The following is a 20,432-nucleotide window of genomic DNA, read 5'->3' as shown; positions in this document are numbered from 1 at the left end:
AGATTATTAAAAAAAAAGAACTCTATAGACATGAACAGATTTGATAAATAAAAACTCACATAATTGGCTTCCAAATTCTCCTTACAGAATGCATTCATACATCTACAGAAACCAAAGATATATCACACTTTTTTTTTTTCGAAGACGAAAACAGCAGCAACAACCAGCAAGCGGATTCCTGGCCACACGGAAACACGGCGTGGAGACCCGCGTGCATGACACATGTGGCCTGTTGGCTTATAATCGGTTTTTTTCGGCTTTTTTTTTTCAGTCGGAACAGTATTTTTCTTTCACAACAAATCAGCTGAAACAGTATTTCGACTTATTTTTTCAGCGAAACAGGGCCACAATTGCTAACGTACGGAGACCGGCAGATGTGGAGGAACAGGGCGTCGGCTGTGCGGCGTATCTACACTTCGGTGCCCAGCTCCTGGCGCGTCCGGCGGCCGGACTTTAGGCGTTGCTCCGGTAGGACGACCCAAGCTTGGTGGCGCTGGCCCTCAGCATGTACTGGTGGTAGGCGGCGGCGATGGCGGCGCCGATCAGTGGGCCCACCCAGAAGATCCACTGCAAAAAAATAATACACAAACGTTCGACAGTGAGCGGTGGAGGAGCTAACTAAACTACAACCTCTTTGGCATGCCTCATCCAAAACGGCTTCACCGGTGAAGCCAAAGCCGGTGAAGCCAGAAAAACTAGCTTTTTCGGCTTCTAGTTCATTTTAACCTCGACTTATAAAACGGCTTCACGCTACAGTGCCTCGATTTACGTAAAATATATGAAGCCGAAGCCGGTATAAGCCGTGCCAAAGAGGCCCTACACCTTTCAGTTATGGACTTATGGTTAAACTACGCCTTTCAGTTATGGTTTTTTTATATATAATGAAGGTGTACGTGCTAGCGATAGTATATAATGTAAGATATCCTAAGCAATAGTTTTACTTGCTTGAGTATTACTTATCTTGTAAAGATTAGTTTGATTATTGTTGTGGGAAAAATATATATAGTCAAATGCTTGAGCAAGCAACAGCTGTGCAACAACAGGGTTATACTAGTACTAGTTCCAAACAGATGTGGGCATCTTTTAGGTGTCCGTTAGGTAGGAGGAGGGTGTGGCAAGGGATGAGGTAGTATATTGCGATAAAGGGGTGCTTATGTCATGCATAAGACTAAACAGCTGTATTAATACATTGTGATGGATTAGCAATGGTCGTCGTAAGGCTAGAGCTAGCTTATTAGCTTTGTCCTGAGCCGTTGGTTCGCATTAAGTAAACAAAATCATTGTTTTATTGCCAACTAGCAATTGAGCATGAGAAAAAATGAGCAGGCTTTCTGAATATCGTGCCATTTTTAAAATTCTTAGTGCTAATGATAGGTGATACGTGTACGTACTTGGTCGTCCCAGGCCTTGTCCTGGTTGTAGATGACCGCGGCTCCCAGGCTCCTCGCCGGGTTGATGCCGGTGCCGGTGATGGGGATGGTGGCCAGGTGCACCATGAACACCGCGAACCCAATTGGGAGAGGAGCCAACACCTGCATATATATAGAGATCCAAGGAAAAACCATAGTTAGTGCTGCGTATATTTTAATTTAGCTCGCCGATCGATCAGTTACATCATCGTAATTTTCCTAATGATCCACTACATCATCCGAACAGCTACTGACAAAACGGGTATCCTTTTAAATGTGTCCCAGCAGAAAAAAAAAAATAGCACAGGATTTTGAAATCGCGTGGTGCTCCTAGCTACCTACTGTAGAAAGTAGAAAGGGATGCATCACCAAATCTGAAAGGCAAAATAAGCAACCACACTCGGGCCTTGTTTAGATCGTAAGTTTTTTCACTCTCTCTCCATCACATCAAATCTTTGGACACATACATGGAGTATTAAATGTAGATAAAAAAATAACTAATTACACAGTTTGATTGTAAATTACGAGACGAATCTTTTGAGCCTAGTTAGGCCATGATTGGACAATAATTGTCAAATACAAACGAAAGTGCTACAGTGCCAAATACTAATTCCTAACCCCAATCTAAACAAGGCCTCGACCAGAAGTTTCTCTTGGAATTTTGCACCTTGCCCCTATCCCTAACACATTTTATCCTCATGAAGTAGTCCAATCATTTGCAATTCGATGGCCACCTCACGTTCGCTGTAGAGGGCGCAGCGATTAAGACGGGGACAACTGAAGACACTACTGCTGCCTACGCACACGAGAATCTTCCTATCTGCTTATTGGCATATGCAGTGCCAAACTGCCAATTCATGCATGCATCCGGCAGCAGGATACATCTTCACATGCGTCTGATTTTGAGAGCTCTGCACAGCTGGGATTCGGGACCATTGCTGTATTACGTGCCCTACATGGAATGTCTAATTGTGTTGCATTACACTGTATTTGTGGCATGAAAATGATTGATTTGTCGGGCTCATGAGCTATCATGTCTGAATTGCTATATGGGCGTTGCCTCGTTGGTTCATTCAGTATGAACTAAGCAGTAGAAATTCAGACTCTACCTAGATGTTCAGAAAGTGGGACGATTAATTTGTTAGGATGTTTCTTGTATGTTGCACGCTTAATTTACCAGCCCTACCCAACTTGGTTACAAGTTATGACAAAGGTTTTTGTGTTAATGTAAACACTTCGCGCGCTGAAGTGATTTGCGCTCTAATTTTTACTCTTAACTGGAGTCTGCACTCTAGCTTTTCCTTCTGATGATGGCTTTTTACTATGAAGTTTGCTCGTATTCCCGCAAAGTTAAACCTGAGTTTCTTTTCTTTTTCTTTTACAGAAAGCCGAGAGGACTCCAAACTACTCCCTCCGTCCCAAAAAAAGACGGTATAGGATGCGTGCAAATCAAATTTTCTTAATTTTGATTAGATTTATAAAAAAATATGTGCAACATTTTTATCTCCAAATAAGTTTAATATGAAAGTAATCTATCTAATGATACTAATTATGTATTATAAATATTAATATTCTTTTATATATAATTTATTAAAGTTAGAAAAAAATGACTTTTCGAAAAACGAAAATAACTTATATTTTAGGAGAGAGAGTACTAGTCGTCGAAAGGACTGATGCACGTCAGGTCAAGTCCTTTCTCAACTCACTTCCTGGTTTCTGCAGGCTCTATTTAACATCTGTTTAATTTCTGCCTTTGGTCGTATGCATAACTCTACAGTACAGTCTTTAGCATCGATCGAGTACTTTGTATATATTGCCACTAGCTAACAGTAACAGTTCACTATTGTTTTACTGTATATATATGTCTTCATATATCAGCAGTGTACCAGGCCAGAATTGAATTAACTGTGTATATGTGTGTACTCACCGGGACGTGGGAGTCACGGGCATTGCGCTTGGGGTCGGTGGCGGAGAAGACGGTGTAGACGAGCACGAAGGTGCCGATGATCTCGGCGGCGAGGCCGGTGCCCTTGGAGTAGCCGTCGCTGAGCCCGTTGGCGCCGCCGCCGTAGCGCACGTAGTAGGCGCTCTGGAAGCCCTTGACGAGCCCCACGCCGCAGATGGCGCCCAAGCACTGCGCGATGATGTAGAGCAGCGCGCGGACCAGGGACACCTTCCTCGCCAGGAACAGGCCGAAGGTCACGGCCGGGTTGATGTGCCCACCTGCATGCGTACATAGATATCTTCGTGTCACGCACACGATTCAATGCAGTAAAAGAGCGGCACGCGCATATATATGCTGCATGCAAGGGTGGCGGCAGGACCGGACCTGAGATGCCGGCGGTGCAGTAGACGAGGATGAAGATCGTGCCGCCGAAGGCCCAGGCGATGCCGAGGACACCGACGCCACCGCACGCCGCGTCGGGGCCCGACGCCGTCGCGTCCGTCTGGTGCTTGTACCCGATGACGGTGGCCACGGTGATGTATAGGAAGAGCAGCGTGGCGATGAACTCGGCGATGACCGCGCGGTACAGCGACCACTTGGTGAGCTCCTCCGCGTCGATGAGCGGCGCCGGCGGAGGGTCGGTGTAGTCCTTGGCCGAGAACTCGCCGGCCTCGGGCCCCGATGCTTCGATGTCCTTCGCCATGTCAGACTCAGACCAGCAGCTGCTGCTCTCTAGCTGGTAGCTTAGCTCAGGCTCTACGCTTGTGCTTTGCTGTGTGGTGTGTGAGGCCGGAGACGGGAGAGCCGAGGTATAAATATGGGGCGCGGGAGGAGGAGGACGGCTAGCTCGTGCAGGGGAGAGGACGAGCTCATCACCTCGATGATGGTTTGCTTAGCGACCGCTTGATTACAAAAATTTAGTCAGGGATAATAAGGGTTTAGCTTCTGGTTTGAGTTTTTTTTTTATATATAATTTGCCGCCCACAACCGACTAAACCCTCATCATTATGTCAGCCAGAGTCGCGAACTGGTGGCCAGTGATTAATCGGAGGGGCTATTCACTTATTCTATATGCCTTGTGTGCTTACGTACTGTACGTTCTGAAAAAAAGATTAACAAGCGAATTGAAAATTTGAGATCCTGACGTGCGTCTGAAAGCACAAAACCTCTGGTGCTTCCAATTACTGGTCCAGCTTCAGTGGCGTGGCGGTACATGACCGTATATATGCTGTGGCTAGGAACTTGTCAGATCGAAGAATTAGCTAGGTGGATGAAACTACTGTGAAGTAGAGCGAACACTGAGCGCGATGACTACAAGCATATGTGCAGGCGTGCAGCTAGAAAAACAAATCAAACAACCAAGAATATGGCCGAGTGCACGCCGTGGAATAGCGACGCATGCGCTGTCAGCATGGCTGTCATCGTCGTAAGCGGCTATCAGGACTTCTTGTTTCTTCTTTAAAAAAAACTTATCAGCTAAATTGAAGTCAGCATGCTGCATTTCTTGCTCGACATATACATATTTCAACTGCCAAATTGCCAGTTGGAAAAACGAGGCACACATTTGGCATGGACATTATTATTCAGATGAAGAGTACGGGGTGGATATATACTTACTAAATAAACACAATTAGCTGCATTATCCTCTGAAAAAAAATAATAGTAGTACTTATCCGCCAATGGAGATGCTCGGAAACTTGATGATTGGCAATAATAACAAACAGGAACAGCGAATCATTGCGTTGCATTGCCACGCACAGGCAGACAGCGAGCCCTACAAATTGAGATTCTTATCGCAGGCTCTGTATGAGCGTGACGGCATTAGCTGTCGTCCTCGTCCTCGCCCCTTTCTGAAGGAAAACTCGAGAGGCTTCTAGCATGGCACGCCGTTATGTAAAGGGCTCTAAACCTAATCCTGCCCCCTTCTGGACCACACACGAACTCCCCATGACCATTAAGTCTAACGTATCCGCAAATGGAACTGCTATGGTCGATCATTGGAGATTAATCAGGGCACTTTGCATGAACAATGTTCCTCGGTTTGTTTTATGAGCTGTCCTGGTGATGAGTTGTTATTTTGTTCTCTTCTCGTTGCGTCCTCCCTGTTCAATGACTCGTAGTACATCCACATAAGCGAAATTAAACGGTCGGGGGCGCTGCCCATTTGTCCTTGGCAAGTTAGCATCATCTGATCATCTCGCTCTTTGGCTGATCGACGAGAGAAATCAGCCAGGCCACTTTCCCTGATCGATGTGGACAAGCATGACATCGAAGCAGAGCGGGGCAGAACATTCGCCTGCCTGCCTGCCTGCCACTTCCACAAGATTTCATGTCATCAATCATTCAGTCATGAGAGTGAACTCAACCGACTTCTCTCCTTTTTCTTCCATCTCTTTTCCTTCTCTGCAACTGCCCCCTCGCGGCCTCGCCTCGGGACGCGCAATATGCGTATCCTGCAGAGGCGACACCTGGCACAACGGCGGCCTTCATATTGCTGCAGCCTGCAGGCCTGGAGCATACTCCCTCGGCCCGCAAATACCCGGGCCCTGTTTAGTTCCCTCCCAAAACGCTAAATTTTTCAAGATTCCTCATCACATTGAATATGAAAACGCATGCATGAAGCATTAAATATAAATAAAAAATAAAACTAATTACACAGTTTAGACGAAATCCACGAGACAAATCTTTTAAGCCTAATTAGACTATGATTGGACACTAATTGCCAAATAACAACGAAAACGCTACCGTGCTCATTTTGCCAAATTTTTCGGATCTAAACTGGGCCCAGCCTCTGCTCGTATCTGATTTATCAGTCAATCGGTCTGTTCGCTGGTTGGTTTCTGGGCTGGTTTAGACTGGCTAGTGCTGGTTTGTTGTGAGAGCAAAACACTATTGGCTGGCTGGTTTGGGCTGTTTGAAACCAACATGCGAACAGACCGAATAAATAATATTTTTTTTTCACACCAAATTAATAAACAATATTTTTGATCGTGGCTTATAAGTCAATACAGCTCGAACGTCGTTCTATGACCGGACACGTTTACCAAGAACAGCAGGCACTGCTGATCGATGGGGAGTGGGAAGGTGCAGGAGCAGGAAATGAGTGGAGGAGAGTGTGTCCACGCGTCTGACTCTTTTTTTACAAAAGAGGATGGATGTGCCAGAACAGGAAACGAGTGTACAGGAAGTTTTCTTGTTTTTTTTTTATTACTGGTGCCGCCAGCGTTCAACTCCCCAGCGCGAGTCTTTACGGTACGGAGGGAGTACGCGAGAGCGGCAGCCGGCCAATCCGGCGGTGCCACCTGCGCTCTTGTGGCTGCCAAGAGCCGGGCGGCTCGCGTCCCTCTCACGGGCCCAATCATCCGTGATGCCTTCTCCACGTCTGTGCTGCCAGCGCAGGACAAGAGTTGCGGTTTGCAGCATTCTACAGGCCTGGCCGATACACATATGCGGCGCTCCAATTCCATGCTATCTGCCGGTTTCTACCAACCAGTGGACGCCACCCCGTGTCAGCATGCGGAGATCTGATGCTGGATGGGAGAAGGCAGAATAGCCCATGACTATTAGTCGAGGATCACTTTCGTCTCTAAACTCTGAAAACGATCGTTTTAGTCTTCAAACTCTATTTTTAGGCTTAATTTCATCCTATAACTATGAAGATTGCATTTGGACTCAATTTCATTTATAAACTATCAAAGTATATTACGTTTTTGAAACTTTTATTTTCAACTCAACTTCATAGTTGTAGGATGAAATTGAGTCATAGTTGTAGGATGAAATTGAGCCTAAAACCAAAGTTTAAGAACCTAAACGACTGTTTTAAAAGTTTAGGGATGAAATTGAGTCTCGAGTAATATTTGATGGACCAAAATAGCTATCGTACCATCGGAGAACGAGCCCATGGCGCGCCACGGGTGAACTACTCCGTCGAGGTCACGTTGTGCAGGTGCCGCTGTGCCGCATACACCAGCTCAGCTGAACTGAGCTGGAAGGGAATGGAGCTTCGATGGGCAGGAATACTTTGTGTCGTTGGAAGGTAATGAGAGAGATTGACATCAGTGAATGAGGAACATTCAGGATTTCAGAGAGGTGCCTCTGCAGTCTTCAGCTAGGCATCAACAAAATCCAAGGTGAGGTGTTCTATCCGGAGCAATACAATACTCGTGGAGGGCACCAGGGCAGGTCTCCTCCCGTGAAGGTAGCACATCGTTGTCACCATTGTTCTGTTTTTAAAATACTCCCTCTGTCCCGATTTAATTGTCGTTTTCGGTTTTTGTGCCACAAATTTAACTCGATTTATAGAAAATACTGGCAACATTTGTATCTCTAAATAAATTTATTAAAAAACTAGATTCAAAGATCTTTCCGATGATACTAATTATGTACCATAAATAATAATATTTTTTAATATATATTTTGTTAAAGTTGTTTCTCGGGAAGTGAGAACGACAGATATTCTGGGACGGAGGGAGTAAGCCTGGTTGTCAGAGCACTGCTTTCTGCCTTTCTAGTTTCTATCCTCTAGAGACTGCCTATGTTTCCTCGTGAACAAAAACAAAACAATCGACATGGGGGCCTTGGCATTCCGCCATTCCGGCTTGACGGGCCGAGTTGTTTGGCACATGGCTCACAATAATCGCGACACAAATTCAGAAATTCAGAGGCCAGCTGCGAGGTCTGCAAAAATGTCAACAGATCCAACAGCAGCCCGGCCCGTACCAACGCATCCTACAATTTGCAAACAAACAAAAAAAAATCATTTTACCTTTATGAACTATTATCATGATATGCTTTTTCCTCGTCAAACTTCAAAATTGGACATCTTACTGCCTAGACTCTCAAAAATCATTTACATTATCTCCCTAGGTTGAATTGTTTTCAAGTCGGTTTCATCATTTCATTAGTTATACGAAAATGTAGTAAATACTTTATAAGATTTTTAAATCAAGAAAATATATAAACTTCTAAAAGTTTAGAGAAAAAAATCATAAGATTAGCACATGAAAAACGCAAATAAAATATTTATAGCTCTTGAAATTATAGCAAAAAACTTCCAAAATTTAGATTTAGGTCTATATTAATGGGAAAATATTCAAAGAAATATGAAAGTTTCCCAAAATGTTATGATCATCAATCAATGTCTAAACATACTATAAAAACTTTATGCAATAAAAAACGAGATACAACCAACATGAATGCATTCTGCGTTAAATGCATATTGCATTCTTGTTGGTTGCATCTCATATTTTTGTTATGTGAAATCTATAAAACACATTAAGACATAAATTAGATTTTTTTTGAGTATTTTAAAAAAATTCAAGAGGTTTTTCCCATTTTGTTAGAGCTAGTTCCAATTTGGAAGCTTCTTGAGATATTTTCAAGAGCTCTAAACATTTATTTTGGTTTATCTCTAGGATTTTTCTCAGAATTTTGAGAACCTTAGATACTTTTTTCATGCTTTAAAAGCCTTATTAGGTATTTATTGGATATTTAACTAAAGGAGAATGAAATCATCTTGAAAACCACTTCTAACCTAGCTAGGGTTAATTCCTCTTCCAGTCAATCCCCATAACAGTAGAGAGCGGTGACTAGACTTTGTCTCTGGTTGCCTCATAGGCACAGGTAGTGGAGTTGACCCATCAATCAACATTGGATATGTGAATACTAGCTAGTATTAGATTAGTTTAAGTTTCCCCATGGTAGATCTTTGGCATGGGTACTGCTCCCTCTTGTTCTTCCCCGGGGTAGTACTACTGGACTTTATTCCTCTATTGTTTAGGCTAGAGTCTTACTCTTTATGCTGGATTTTGGATGCTCGGGGTCATGGCTCGGTACATCATTGACACTGGAACCCTTATCTTTCATGGTGCTTCTTTACCTTCCAATCCTAACTTCATGTGGCTTGGGTTTTATGTATGCGCACTTCCTAATTTTGGGTTGTGCGATTTCCTCTATCAACGAAGGTGAAGGTGATGATTGGCAATAATAACAAACAGGAACAGCGAATCATTGCGTTGCATTGCATCACGCACAGGCAGACAGCGAGCCCTACAAATTGAGATTCTTATCGCAGGCTCGATTAGTTGCAACGTACAAGCTGTATGAGCGTGACGGCATTAGCTGTCGTCCTCGTCCTCGCCCCTTTCTGAAAGAAAACTCGAGAGGTTTCTAGCATGGCACACCGTTATGTAAAGGGCTCTAAACCCAATCCTGCCCCCTTCTGGACCACACACGAACTCCCCATGACCATTAAGTCTAACGTATCCGCAAATGGAACCGATATGGTCGATCATTGGAGATTAATCAGGGCACTTTGCATGAACAATGTTCCTCGGTTTGTTTTATGAGCTGTCCTGGTGATGAGTTGTGATTTTGTTCTCTTCTCGTTGCGTCCTCCCTGTTCAATGACTCGTAGTACATCCACATAAGCGAAATTAAACGGTCGGGGGCGGCTGCCCATTTGTCCTTGGCAAGTTAGCATCATCTGATCATCTCGCTCTTTGGCTGATCGACGAGAGAAATCAGCCAGTCCACCCACGCCACTTTCCCTGATCGATGTGGACAAGCATGACATCGAAGCAGAGCGGGGCAGAACATTCGCCTGCCTGCCTGCCTGCCACTTCCACAAGATTTCATGTCATCAATCATTCAGTCATGAGAGTGAACTCAACCGACTTCTCTCCTTTTTCTTCCATCTCTTTTCCTTCTCTGCAACTGCCCCCTCGCGGCCTCGCCTCAGGACGCGCAATATGCGTATCCTGCAGAGGCGACACCTGGCACAACGGCGGCCTTCATATTGCTGCAGCCTGCAGGCCTGGAGCATACTCCCTCGGTCCCGCAAATACCCAGGGCCAGTTTGGATGTCAAAATTTTTGGCAAAATGTTACTGTAGCATTTTCGTTGTTATTTAGTAATTAGTGTCTAATCATAGTCTAATTAGGCTTAAAAGATTCGTCTCGTGGATTTCATCTAAACTGTGTAATTAGTTTTATTTTTTATTTATATTTAATGCTTCATGCATGCGTCTAAAAATTCGATGTGATGGAGAATCTTAAAAAATTGGGTGTTTTGGAGGCCCCCAGTCTACTCTCACGTCAAACCAGCGAACAGTAAACCAGCCCAAACATACCAGCCCAAACATCGTTCTATGACCAGACACGTTTACCAAGAACAGCAGGCACTGCTGATCGATGGGGAGTGGGAATGTGCAGGAGCAGGAAATGAGTGGAGGAGAGTGTATCCACGCGTCTGACTCTTTTTTTACAGAAGAGGATGGATGTGCCAGAACAGGAAACGAGTGTACAGGAAGTTTTCTTGTTTTTTTTTATTACTGGTGCCGCCAGCGTTCAACTCCCCAGCGACAGTCTTTGCGGTACGGAGGGAGTACGCGAGAGCGGCAGCCGGCCAATCCAGCGGTGCCACCTGCGCTCTTGTGGCTGCCAAGAGCTGGGCGGCTCGCGTCCCTCTCACGGGCCCAAACTCTATTTTTTAGTTTCAATTTCATCCTATAACTATGAAAATAATCATTTTAGTCTTTAAACTTTGTATTTTGGACTTAATTTTATTTATAAACTATCAAAGTATATTATGTTTTTTAAACTTTTATTTTCAACTCAACTTTGTCTCTATGTTATACGTGGAACGCTGCACTGTTGCACGTGGTTAACTCCAACACCACCAGTGATGGGAGATAGAAAAATAATATTCATCCAAAAACTCTTTCAAGCTGTTATTTTTAGTGTTACTTTATAATGGTACCATTTATATATATCTGACTAAATGATATTTGTGGGAGCAATTACAGTTGCATCGAACACTATTTATTTTTTAAGAATACATGGATATATTGAAACAATAGCAGATCTATAATTTTGATAATTTATGGATGAAATTGTGCCTAAAATATAAAGTTTTTTTTAATAGACAAAATTGAGTTGAAAATAAAAGTTAAATGCACTTTAATAGTTTACAGATGAAATTGAGCCCAAAATATAAAATTTAAGGAGTGAAACGATCATCTTCATAGTTGTAGGATGAAATTGAGTCATAGTTGTAGAATGAAATTGAGCCTAAAACCAAAGTTTGAAGATCTAAATGGCCGTTTTAAAAGTTTAGGGATGAAATTAAGCCTCGAGTAATATTTGATGGACCAAAATAGCTATTGTGCCATCGGAGAACGACGGCGAGCGAATGGCGCGCCACGGGTGAACTACTCCGTCGAGGTCACGTTGTGCAGGTGCCGCTGTGCCGCATACACCAGCTCAGCTGAACTGAGCTGGAAGGGAATGGAGCTTCGATGGGCAGGAACACTTTGTGTCGTTGGAAGGTAATGAGAGAGATTGACATCAGTGAATGAGGAACATTTCAGGATTTCAGAGAGGTGCCTCTGCAGTCTTCAGCTAGGCATCAACGAAATGCAAGGTGAGGTGTTCTTTCCGGAGCAATACAATACTCGTGCAGGGCACCAGGCCAGGTCTCCTCCCGTGAAGGTAGCACATCGTTGTCACCATTGTTCTGTTTTTAAAATAAGCCTGGTGTCAGAGCACTGCTTTCTGCCTTTCTAGTTTCTATCCTCTAGACTGCCTATGTTTCCTCGTGAACAAAAACAAAACAATCGACATGGGGGCCTTGGCATTCCGCCATTCCGGCTTGACGGGCCGAGTTGTTTGGCACATGGCTCACAATAATCGCGACACAAATTCAGAAATTCAGAGGCCAGCTGCGAGGTCTGCAAAAATGTCAACAGATCCAACAGCAGCCCGGCCCGTACCAACGCATCCTACAATTTGCAAACAAACAAACAAAATCATTTTACCTTTATGAACTATTATCGTGATATGCTTTTTCCTCGTCAAACTTCAAAATTGGACATCTTACTGCCTAAACTCTCAAAAATCATTTACATTATCTCCCTAGGTTGAATTGTTTTCAAGTCGGTTTCATCATTTCATTAGTTATACGAAAATAGAGTAAATACTTTATAAGGTTTTTAAATCAAGAAAATATATAAACTTCTAAAAGTTTAGAGAAAAATCATAAGATTAGCACATGAAAAACGCAAATAAAATATTTATAGCTCTTGAAATTATAGCAAAAAACTTCCAAAATTTAGATTTAGGTCTATATTAATGGGAAAATATTCAAAGAAATATGAAAGTTTCCCAAAATGTTATGATCATCAATCGATGTCTAAACATACTATGAAAACTTTATGCAATAAAAACACGAGATACAACCAACATGAATGTATTCTGCATTAAATGCATATTGCATTCTTGTTGGTTGCATCTCATATTTGTGTCATGTAAAATCTATAAAACACATTAAGACATAAATTAGAAAATTTTTTGAGCTTTTTTAAAAATTTCAAGATGTTTTTCCCATTTTGTTAGAGCTAGTTCCAATTTGGAAGTTTCTTGAGATATTTTCAAGAGCTCTAAACATTTATTTTGGTTTATCTCTAGGAATTTTCTCAGAATTTTGAGAACCTTAGATACTTTTTTCATGCTTTAAAAGCCTTATTAGGTATTTATTGGATATTTAACTAAAGGAGAATGAAATCATCTTGAAAACCACTTCTAACCTAGCTAGGGTTAATTCCTCTTTCAGAACATCCCCGTAACAGTAGAGAGCGGTGACTAGACTTCGTCTCTGGTTGCCTCATAGGCACAGGTAGTGGAGTAGTTGACCCATCAATCAACATCGGATATGTGAATACTAGCTAGTATTAGATTAGTTTAAGTTTCCCCATGGTAGATCTTTGGCATGGGTACTGCTCCCTCTTGTTCTTCCCCGGGGGTAGTACTACTGGACTTTATTCCTCTATTGTTCATGCTAGAGTCTTACTCTTATGCTGGATTTTGGATGCTCGGGGTCATGGCTCGGTACATCATTGACACCGGAACCCTTATCTTTCGTGGTGCTTCTTTACCTTCCAATCCTAACTTCATGTCGCTTGGGTTCGATGTATGCGCACTTCCTAATTTTGGGTTGTGCGATTTCCTCTATCAACAAAGGTGATGGTGCGAGATTTGTCATCCTCCAATTTTAGCATGACCATGGCCGATGTACGTTCAATGGATTTAATGTGTCTCTGTTGGTGGGGTTGTCTCATGCGGCAATTAAACAATGACTCGGGCTTCTTCTTTAGAGTTGATGTTGTCTCCACATTTTGAAGCTGGATAGAGTTTCTTTTTCTCTGATGAGGTGCGTCGGTGGCATATCGGGAGTCCTGTGTTTGTGTTTGTTATTGTAAAATCATGTTTGACTAGGGACTTGTTTAAGACTTAGGGGTGTACACTACAGTTCAGCGATTATAAAATCCATCCCTCTTTTCTAATAAAAAAATATGAACAGGGTTAAAATGTCTAGTTTTAGTTTAAGCAAACGTGCCTGTGCGTTGCAATGGAACTCAATACTAATAGGAATCAAACTTCATATGATCGCTAAATGTTATCGCTAAATGCAAGTTGTACTTAACTCATATGATCCAAATACATATTAGAATCAGACTTCATATATTCATAATCGCTACTAACTCATGCGAGTATGGGTCATGATTTCATGTCACATACGAGACAATATCTCTGAAAGTCTCAGACCAAATAGCAGTCTCTACAAGCTCTATATTAAGGGGCATGGAGGTGAAAATCGTCCTTCGTGGCTTGACGTGAACATCTTGGTAAGAACTTTGGAATCTCTTCAATTGAATGATGCACCTTGGACAAATTTTCCACCTCTAGGAGAGGCGTGGCTAGTTGATGAACATGGTGTAGAATATAAAAGACGTACACTAGGACAAGACTTCACAAATTTAAAGAGGCTAGAACTATTTAAGATTCCAGAATTGAGAAAATGGGTTGGAAATGGTCCTAGTGAGTTATTCTCTTACTCAAAAGTAATTACCATCCTGGGGTTCCCTTTCTCAAAAGATTGCCTAGAACTTATGGAGTTCCCTTTCTCACACATCCTAGGGGCGCTTGCCCCCTCTCACCCCTGCCCCCACCACTGCTTGTATTCAATGGTCTAGTGCTACGCGCTTACTATTGCACATGTTGGTTCAGGGATTGAACAATCATAAATAAGATAATGTTCTAATTATTGGCTTATCTTGGATATTAAGGGCAAGGATTTTGGAGAGCATTGAACTTTGATAACCTATCTAGATTAGGAGTGTTGACTATGTGGAGATGCCCTGCTCTGTCAGTTCTCCTCTAAAAGCTATCATCCCTAAATGCCCTCGAGATAATTGACTCAAGTGATGCCTTTTCTTTGACTAAAGGTGATGATCATGTCAGATATCAATGTCCAGTTGAATACCTCACCATTGCAGAGTGTGGTGCTAATGGAGGGTAGCTAACGCATCTATTGCCTTATTTCCAAAGCTCCACAAATTCATTGTTTGCAAGTGTGAGAATTTTACTAGGTTTGGTGTGGTGGACCAGCAAAGATGAGACGAGGAAATAGCAGCCGAAATATAAGGACTATTGTTATTACCTCCACAACTACAAAGTTTGAAAATCTTTGACTTCCCAAATTCGGTCCTTCCTATTTCGCTCGATGGAGGCAAAGACTCAGAGCAAACTAGAGACAGAGAAGGGGGCCTCCAAAATCTACGTTTCTTTCAAACATTGCAGATAAGCGGTTACCCCCAAGTTACTCTCCTCCCATTCCCCATCATCCTCTTCTTGTTTCCCCTGCCCAGCCTCCCTGGATTCTTGTTTCCCCTTCCCAGCCTCCCTGGCCGGATTATGTCTCTTGAAGGCATAGTGGGTGTAGAGACACTTTTGTCTCTCTCACACCTCACCTCTATCACTATTTTATACATATGGGGATGTATGGATTTAAGAGGTGAGGGATTGTAGCCACTCCCTGCTCAAGGTCATCTTATTGAAATTGTCAGTGAAATCCCCAATTCTCGTGTTATTTCACTACCACCCAAAACTATAGACACTTCAGACCCTTCTCGTGTTGTTTCACTACGACCCAAAACTATAGACACTTCAGACTGAATGCGTTGGAATGTCCTTTATTGTACCCATGTGTAGCTTGTTGTCTTACTCACTATTTGAATTGAGCTTTCTTAGGGACAAAGAGGTACAACACTTCACACAGTAGCAAGATGAGCTACTTCAGCTCCTTACTTCTCTCAAGAACAATCAACCTTTAGTACTGAAGTGTTGTTATTGTAACCTTGACATCAGGCCATAAGGGCCAAATCATCCATATATTCATGTGGGGTCTCTCCCTCCTCTCCGGTGATTTCATAAAAAAAGAACAATCAACTTCTAGTACTGGGACAAGATGCAGGCCCTCCCTCCAGGTTTGCATAGAATTCCCAACATTAAGAGAATAATCATATACCAATGTGTGGCCCATCTGGTCATTACCCAAGGATGGCCTCTAAGGTACACTACAAGAGTTGGAAATACACAGATATCCAGCCATCCAGTGTCTGTCCAAGGATCGCCTGCCAATTAAGTTCACTACAAAAAAACTAGTGGTTAGAAGCAGCGCAGACATCTTGTCGATACCAAAAGTGGATGACCTTTCAAGTTGCCTATGAGAATTTGATGTCCAGAATACTGAAAAGCAAAGAGCTAGGAAGGCAGTGCCGTCAAGTTGACTGGAACCATTGCAATAGTCAAAGCCTGATTAACCCCAAAGTAACAAAGAGGTGGAACTTCCTAACCACCAATGTACTTTGGGTTGGCCATTCTTCTTTTGTTTATTGACCACAATTATTGTTTCCTTCTAAATAACCCAACTATGTGTTATATAAAAATAGGATAGACAATTTTCACATTCAAAAAATTAGTTAGGGAGGGCCGGCCCCAAAAAATTAGAGAGAAATTTTGGCTCTTTAATATTAGCCTTTTAGGTATTAGATAGATTGGGGGAGAAACATCATACCGCAACGCTCAGACTTCATAGGCTTTTTTTTGTCCTTTGCGGAAGCGATAGGAGGCCCGCTCGGCCAACATATAGCACGGCCCATTTTGTTGGCCGCCCTGCATCTGTCTTCCCGCAGTCCCCCATAGTATGTTTCAGAGTATTCGGCTCACATGTGGAGCCCAGAAAGCTGTGAACAGACTTGGGCTCAAGCCTACCGGACATCAATGACTGCCCTGGCCCACTTCCTGTCCAGTGTCCACGGCGATCCACCGTGAACCGCGCTGCCTCCATGCACGAAAAAAAAAAAAATTCTACGCATACTGTATTCACCACTGCAGCATGCATACATGGCGTGGATGCCTGACACGGGTTAGACTTCAACGATCCAACGCTAGTGGAGGAGTAGGCTCCAGCCAGGCTCGTTCGCGCGGCCACACCCATCCGCCGCAGCCGTGAGTGCACGTGGGCTCCCCACAGGATTTCTTCGACGCGCAGCGCAGGCGCAGCACGGCGCGTCGGCACCGCCAAGCAGCCTGGCCGGCCTCGTCTCTCCGGCCGGTGTCTCCGCAGCGATCGAATTCCCCTCTTTGCAGACACCAAACGAGAGGCCCTCCTGCACCTCGCTCTTACGAGCCGCTGACACAGCACCACACTGCACGTGTGCCTGCAAAGCGCATCGACATACGGGCGCTGTCACGTACGCACGGCCCAGGCCAGTCCGGATGCGCCCCCGGCTTGTCGCGGGTTACACGCCCACGCGGCGCGCGGGAGCGGAGCCGCTCCGGCGTGGCCACGTCCGCCTGCTGACCGGGTCCACCCGCTCCGGCGCATCCACTGCCATCGCTCCGAGCTCCGGCCGAAAGCGACGGCACCCATGCAGCGGATAACGATCCGGAGCGGCGTGTGTACGTGTGATGGACTGGTGGTCTGCGACACGTCGGGCTTGGACCGTACCCCCATCGCAGACGCCGTCAACATTTGCCACCTAATTTTATTTTATTATGTTACTACATCCAGCGAAGTGTCAATCACAAGTTCACGGCGAAACAATCTGACCATATATACACGTAAGAGCATCGCATTTCGCTGCAAAAGTCTTCCAATCCGCTTTGTAGGATTGTAACATAAGACCGGAGTATTTTACATGATCGGATAATAATGCTCAGACAGTGGGAATATTTCACATTAACAGTCATGATGGTTAACAAAAGGAATTAGAGGACAACTCGTCTACAAACTCTCCTATATATTTTCAGGTTGGCACACAGATAAGTCTCTGTTTCCCGTCGTACTATATATACTGTACTACTACTAATCCTGCCCAATACTTTAATTTCTGGTTCATTATCCAAAACGAAAACGTTGGGCCTGGCACATTATCAACATCGGCTGCCGGTAGCGACGTGGCAGCACCTCACTACCCGAATCGGACTTCGCTCAGAAATCAGAATAAACACCGCCAGGGCCCAGCGAGCAGTGGTCGCGCCCATTGCGTCCTCCAGGTCGTAGCGATCCGAACGTTGTTGTTAAAGAGCTCAGAGGGCGAAACCGTCATTGCATAAACGACCTTATCCGTTTCCACCCGCTTTCCTTTCTCGCCTATAAATTCACGACCCAACCAAACGACCGGCGCACGCGCTCATCTCCTCCTCCACACGGGCACTTATTTCTTTTTCCCCTCCCTGGTCCTACCATCCCCTCCTCGCCCGAAGTCGACGGTAGACGTGGCGGTAGTACGCACAATGGCGAGGACCACGCGGTCGGCGGCGACGGAGCGCCGGTACCTCCACTTCGCGCAGGCGCCGCACGGCGTCGTCGTGCCGACGAGCCCAGCAGCCGCCGCCGGTGGCGCTGGCGAGGACTTCGACGAGTCGGACATCTGGGGCGCGTTCGCGCCGGCGGAACCGCCGCAGGCGGGCCCGTTTCGGGCCGCGCGGAAGGCGTCGCCGGCGAAGCCGTCGCTGGCGCCGGACGGTAGGGCCGCGCACGGGTCGCTGCCGGTGAAGATCCCGGACTGGTCCAAGATCCTGGGCAGCGAGTACCGGCCTGGCTACCACTACGGCGCAGGCGGTGCCGGTGACTGGGAGCTCGACGACGACGAGGACTCCGTGGACTGGGTGCCGCCCCACGAGCTGGCGGGGCGCCGCCGCGCCGCGTCGCTGTCGCTGAAGAACGGGGTCGTCGGCCGGACGCTCAAGGTCCGGGACGCGGTGTGGAAGCGCACCACCGGGTTCCAGGACTGACTGGCGGCGACGACGACGACGACTTGGATGGCTTGGATGGCTGACGTCATTTTGCACTCCTAGGTCCTAGCTGTCTGTTTCGCTTTGACAGAGGAATTTCGTTTAGCTTTCGATGATCGGGACTAGCTAGCCAGTTAATTTGTTGCTTCAGCTTATGAGTGGTGCAGATAGTTGATGCATGTTGTCTTTTAGTGAGAGTTTCTGTTTGCAACAACGTTTTAGTCGCCCCTTTTGCTGTGGGGTAATTCGATTTAGTTGTACGTGTTTTTCGCTCTTGCCTCGGTAAGCCTTGGCAATGCATGCAGGTTTTTAATCTCCGGCTATAGCCTCCGCTATCTCTGACTATAACTATTTGAGATGAATTTAACTAAGTTTTTTTTATAAGTTAATCCTTAGTTGCTGCTATAGCCGGTTATAGTTTGGACATAGATAGCTAAATGGTTTAGCCGACTATTTAAAACATTGCAATGCATTGAGGAGATGAGGAGGTCTAGGTCTAGGTTTGTATTTGTATCATTGATTGTTCATCGTTGTTGCATTTGCTAGTCGAATCATTTGTGTTTTTCAACAATGTGAATGCAGGTGACCTCACGTCGTGTATGCCTTGGCATCGAGCTATAGGAGTAGTAGCTAGCTAGCAGTGAGGGACATTGCGTTTCTGGTAGAGCATAATATCATGTAATGCGAGGGATCAATTCGGTGTCGTTATCCGTGGACAGTAGAACTGACTTCCTTGTTGGCCTAATTACTTTAGCACCACATTATCAAATCATAGATTAATTAGATTTAAAAATTTCATCTCGCAAAGTAGCCACAATCTATACAATTAGTTATTTTTAGTCTATATTTAATATTCTATGCATATGTTAAACATACGATATGATAGGGACTAAACTTCAGATGAAGAACTAAACAAGGCCGACGGTTGTTTCGGGTGATGTTTAGATTCAGGGTGTAAAGTTTTGGGGTGTTACATCGGATGTTACGTGGGGGTGTCGCATGGGGTGTTCGGATACTAATAAAGAAAACAAATTACAGAATTCATCAGTAAACCGCGATACAAATTTATTAAGCCTCATTAATTCGCCATTAGCATATATGTTACTGTAGCACTTTATTGTCAGATCATGGACTAATTAGGCTTAAAAGATTCGTCTCGTAAAGTAATCGTAATCTGTGCAATTAGTTACTTTTTTTAGTTTATATTTAATACTTCATATATGTATCTAAATATTCAATGAGAGGCCATAAAAATTTAGGAGAAACTGAACGAGGCCTCGATCTGTTTCTCTTCAACTTCAAGTGCGTGTGTTGTCTTCATTCGTCGCTGCAGTGCAGTCTGTGCAGTGACATCAATCATCGGTGATCTCAGCCTAGCCTATGCAAGCATCCGTCATGCCCTGCCGGCGCCAACTGTCCGCGAAGAAACCGTTGGCAGTGCACTCCAATCCGCCCAGAAAGTCTCACCAATAACAGCTCTTGCTTACCAGAGAAACTCACCTCACCTCTTGCTGGCTTACGTACGTCGTCGTAGTTGTATACGTACTAGCTAGCTAGCGTGTACACTATGAAACAATGCTGTGTCATCCTCGAGTCATCACCTTGACCGTGTTTAAATTCCCTCCGCGGTCAGTGCACTGACGGTGGCTCCACGCACGGCGCCATAAATATCAGGTTTAACCCAACCTTTGGACGGTTAGAGCAGGTTTCTAGAGGAAGATTATTAGAAGATTTGGGGGGCCTTCCATATTGGAGTTTGCAGCTTATGTACCACAGACACTTTGTGTACTCGTACTAGATGATTTTTTATTTGAGCGATGTTGCTTAATGAAGTTGTAGATTGTTCTGTCTTTTCTTTATAAATTGTAGTTTGTCCGTTGTTAGTTTCTTTGTTTTAGTTGTTATTGTAGATGCTCGACCCCTTTGAAGTTGATGTCGCAG

The 20,432-nt window shown here is 44.4% G+C and overlaps 2 protein-coding genes across 2 annotated transcripts; one reads left to right on the top strand and one right to left on the bottom strand.

The window, feature by feature from the left end:
• Window positions 1-39: 39 nt before the first annotated feature.
• Window positions 40-4,203, bottom strand: LOC136477740 (aquaporin PIP2-4-like). The gene is made up of 4 exons (XM_066475987.1): window positions 3,739-4,203; window positions 3,337-3,632; window positions 1,392-1,532; window positions 40-567 (listed from the first exon to the last, which is right to left on the bottom strand). Exons 1-4 carry the CDS (start codon window positions 4,055-4,057, stop codon window positions 454-456), a joined length of 870 nt encoding a protein of 289 aa, XP_066332084.1. The 5' UTR covers window positions 4,058-4,203; the 3' UTR covers window positions 40-453.
• Window positions 4,204-17,894: 13,691 nt separating this feature from the next.
• LOC136474280 (protein S40-4-like) lies at window positions 17,895-18,978 on the top strand. The gene has a single exon (XM_066471874.1). It carries the CDS (start codon window positions 17,991-17,993, stop codon window positions 18,489-18,491), a length of 501 nt encoding a protein of 166 aa, XP_066327971.1. The 5' UTR covers window positions 17,895-17,990; the 3' UTR covers window positions 18,492-18,978.
• Window positions 18,979-20,432: the final 1,454 nt, after the last annotated feature.

The sequence above is a fragment of the Miscanthus floridulus genome, chromosome 8, assembly GCF_019320115.1.
Source record: "Miscanthus floridulus cultivar M001 chromosome 8, ASM1932011v1, whole genome shotgun sequence".
Lineage (NCBI taxonomy): Eukaryota > Viridiplantae > Streptophyta > Magnoliopsida > Poales > Poaceae > Miscanthus > Miscanthus floridulus.
Note: the sequence above shows the minus strand (reverse complement) of the source record. Positions and strands in the feature narration are given on the sequence as shown.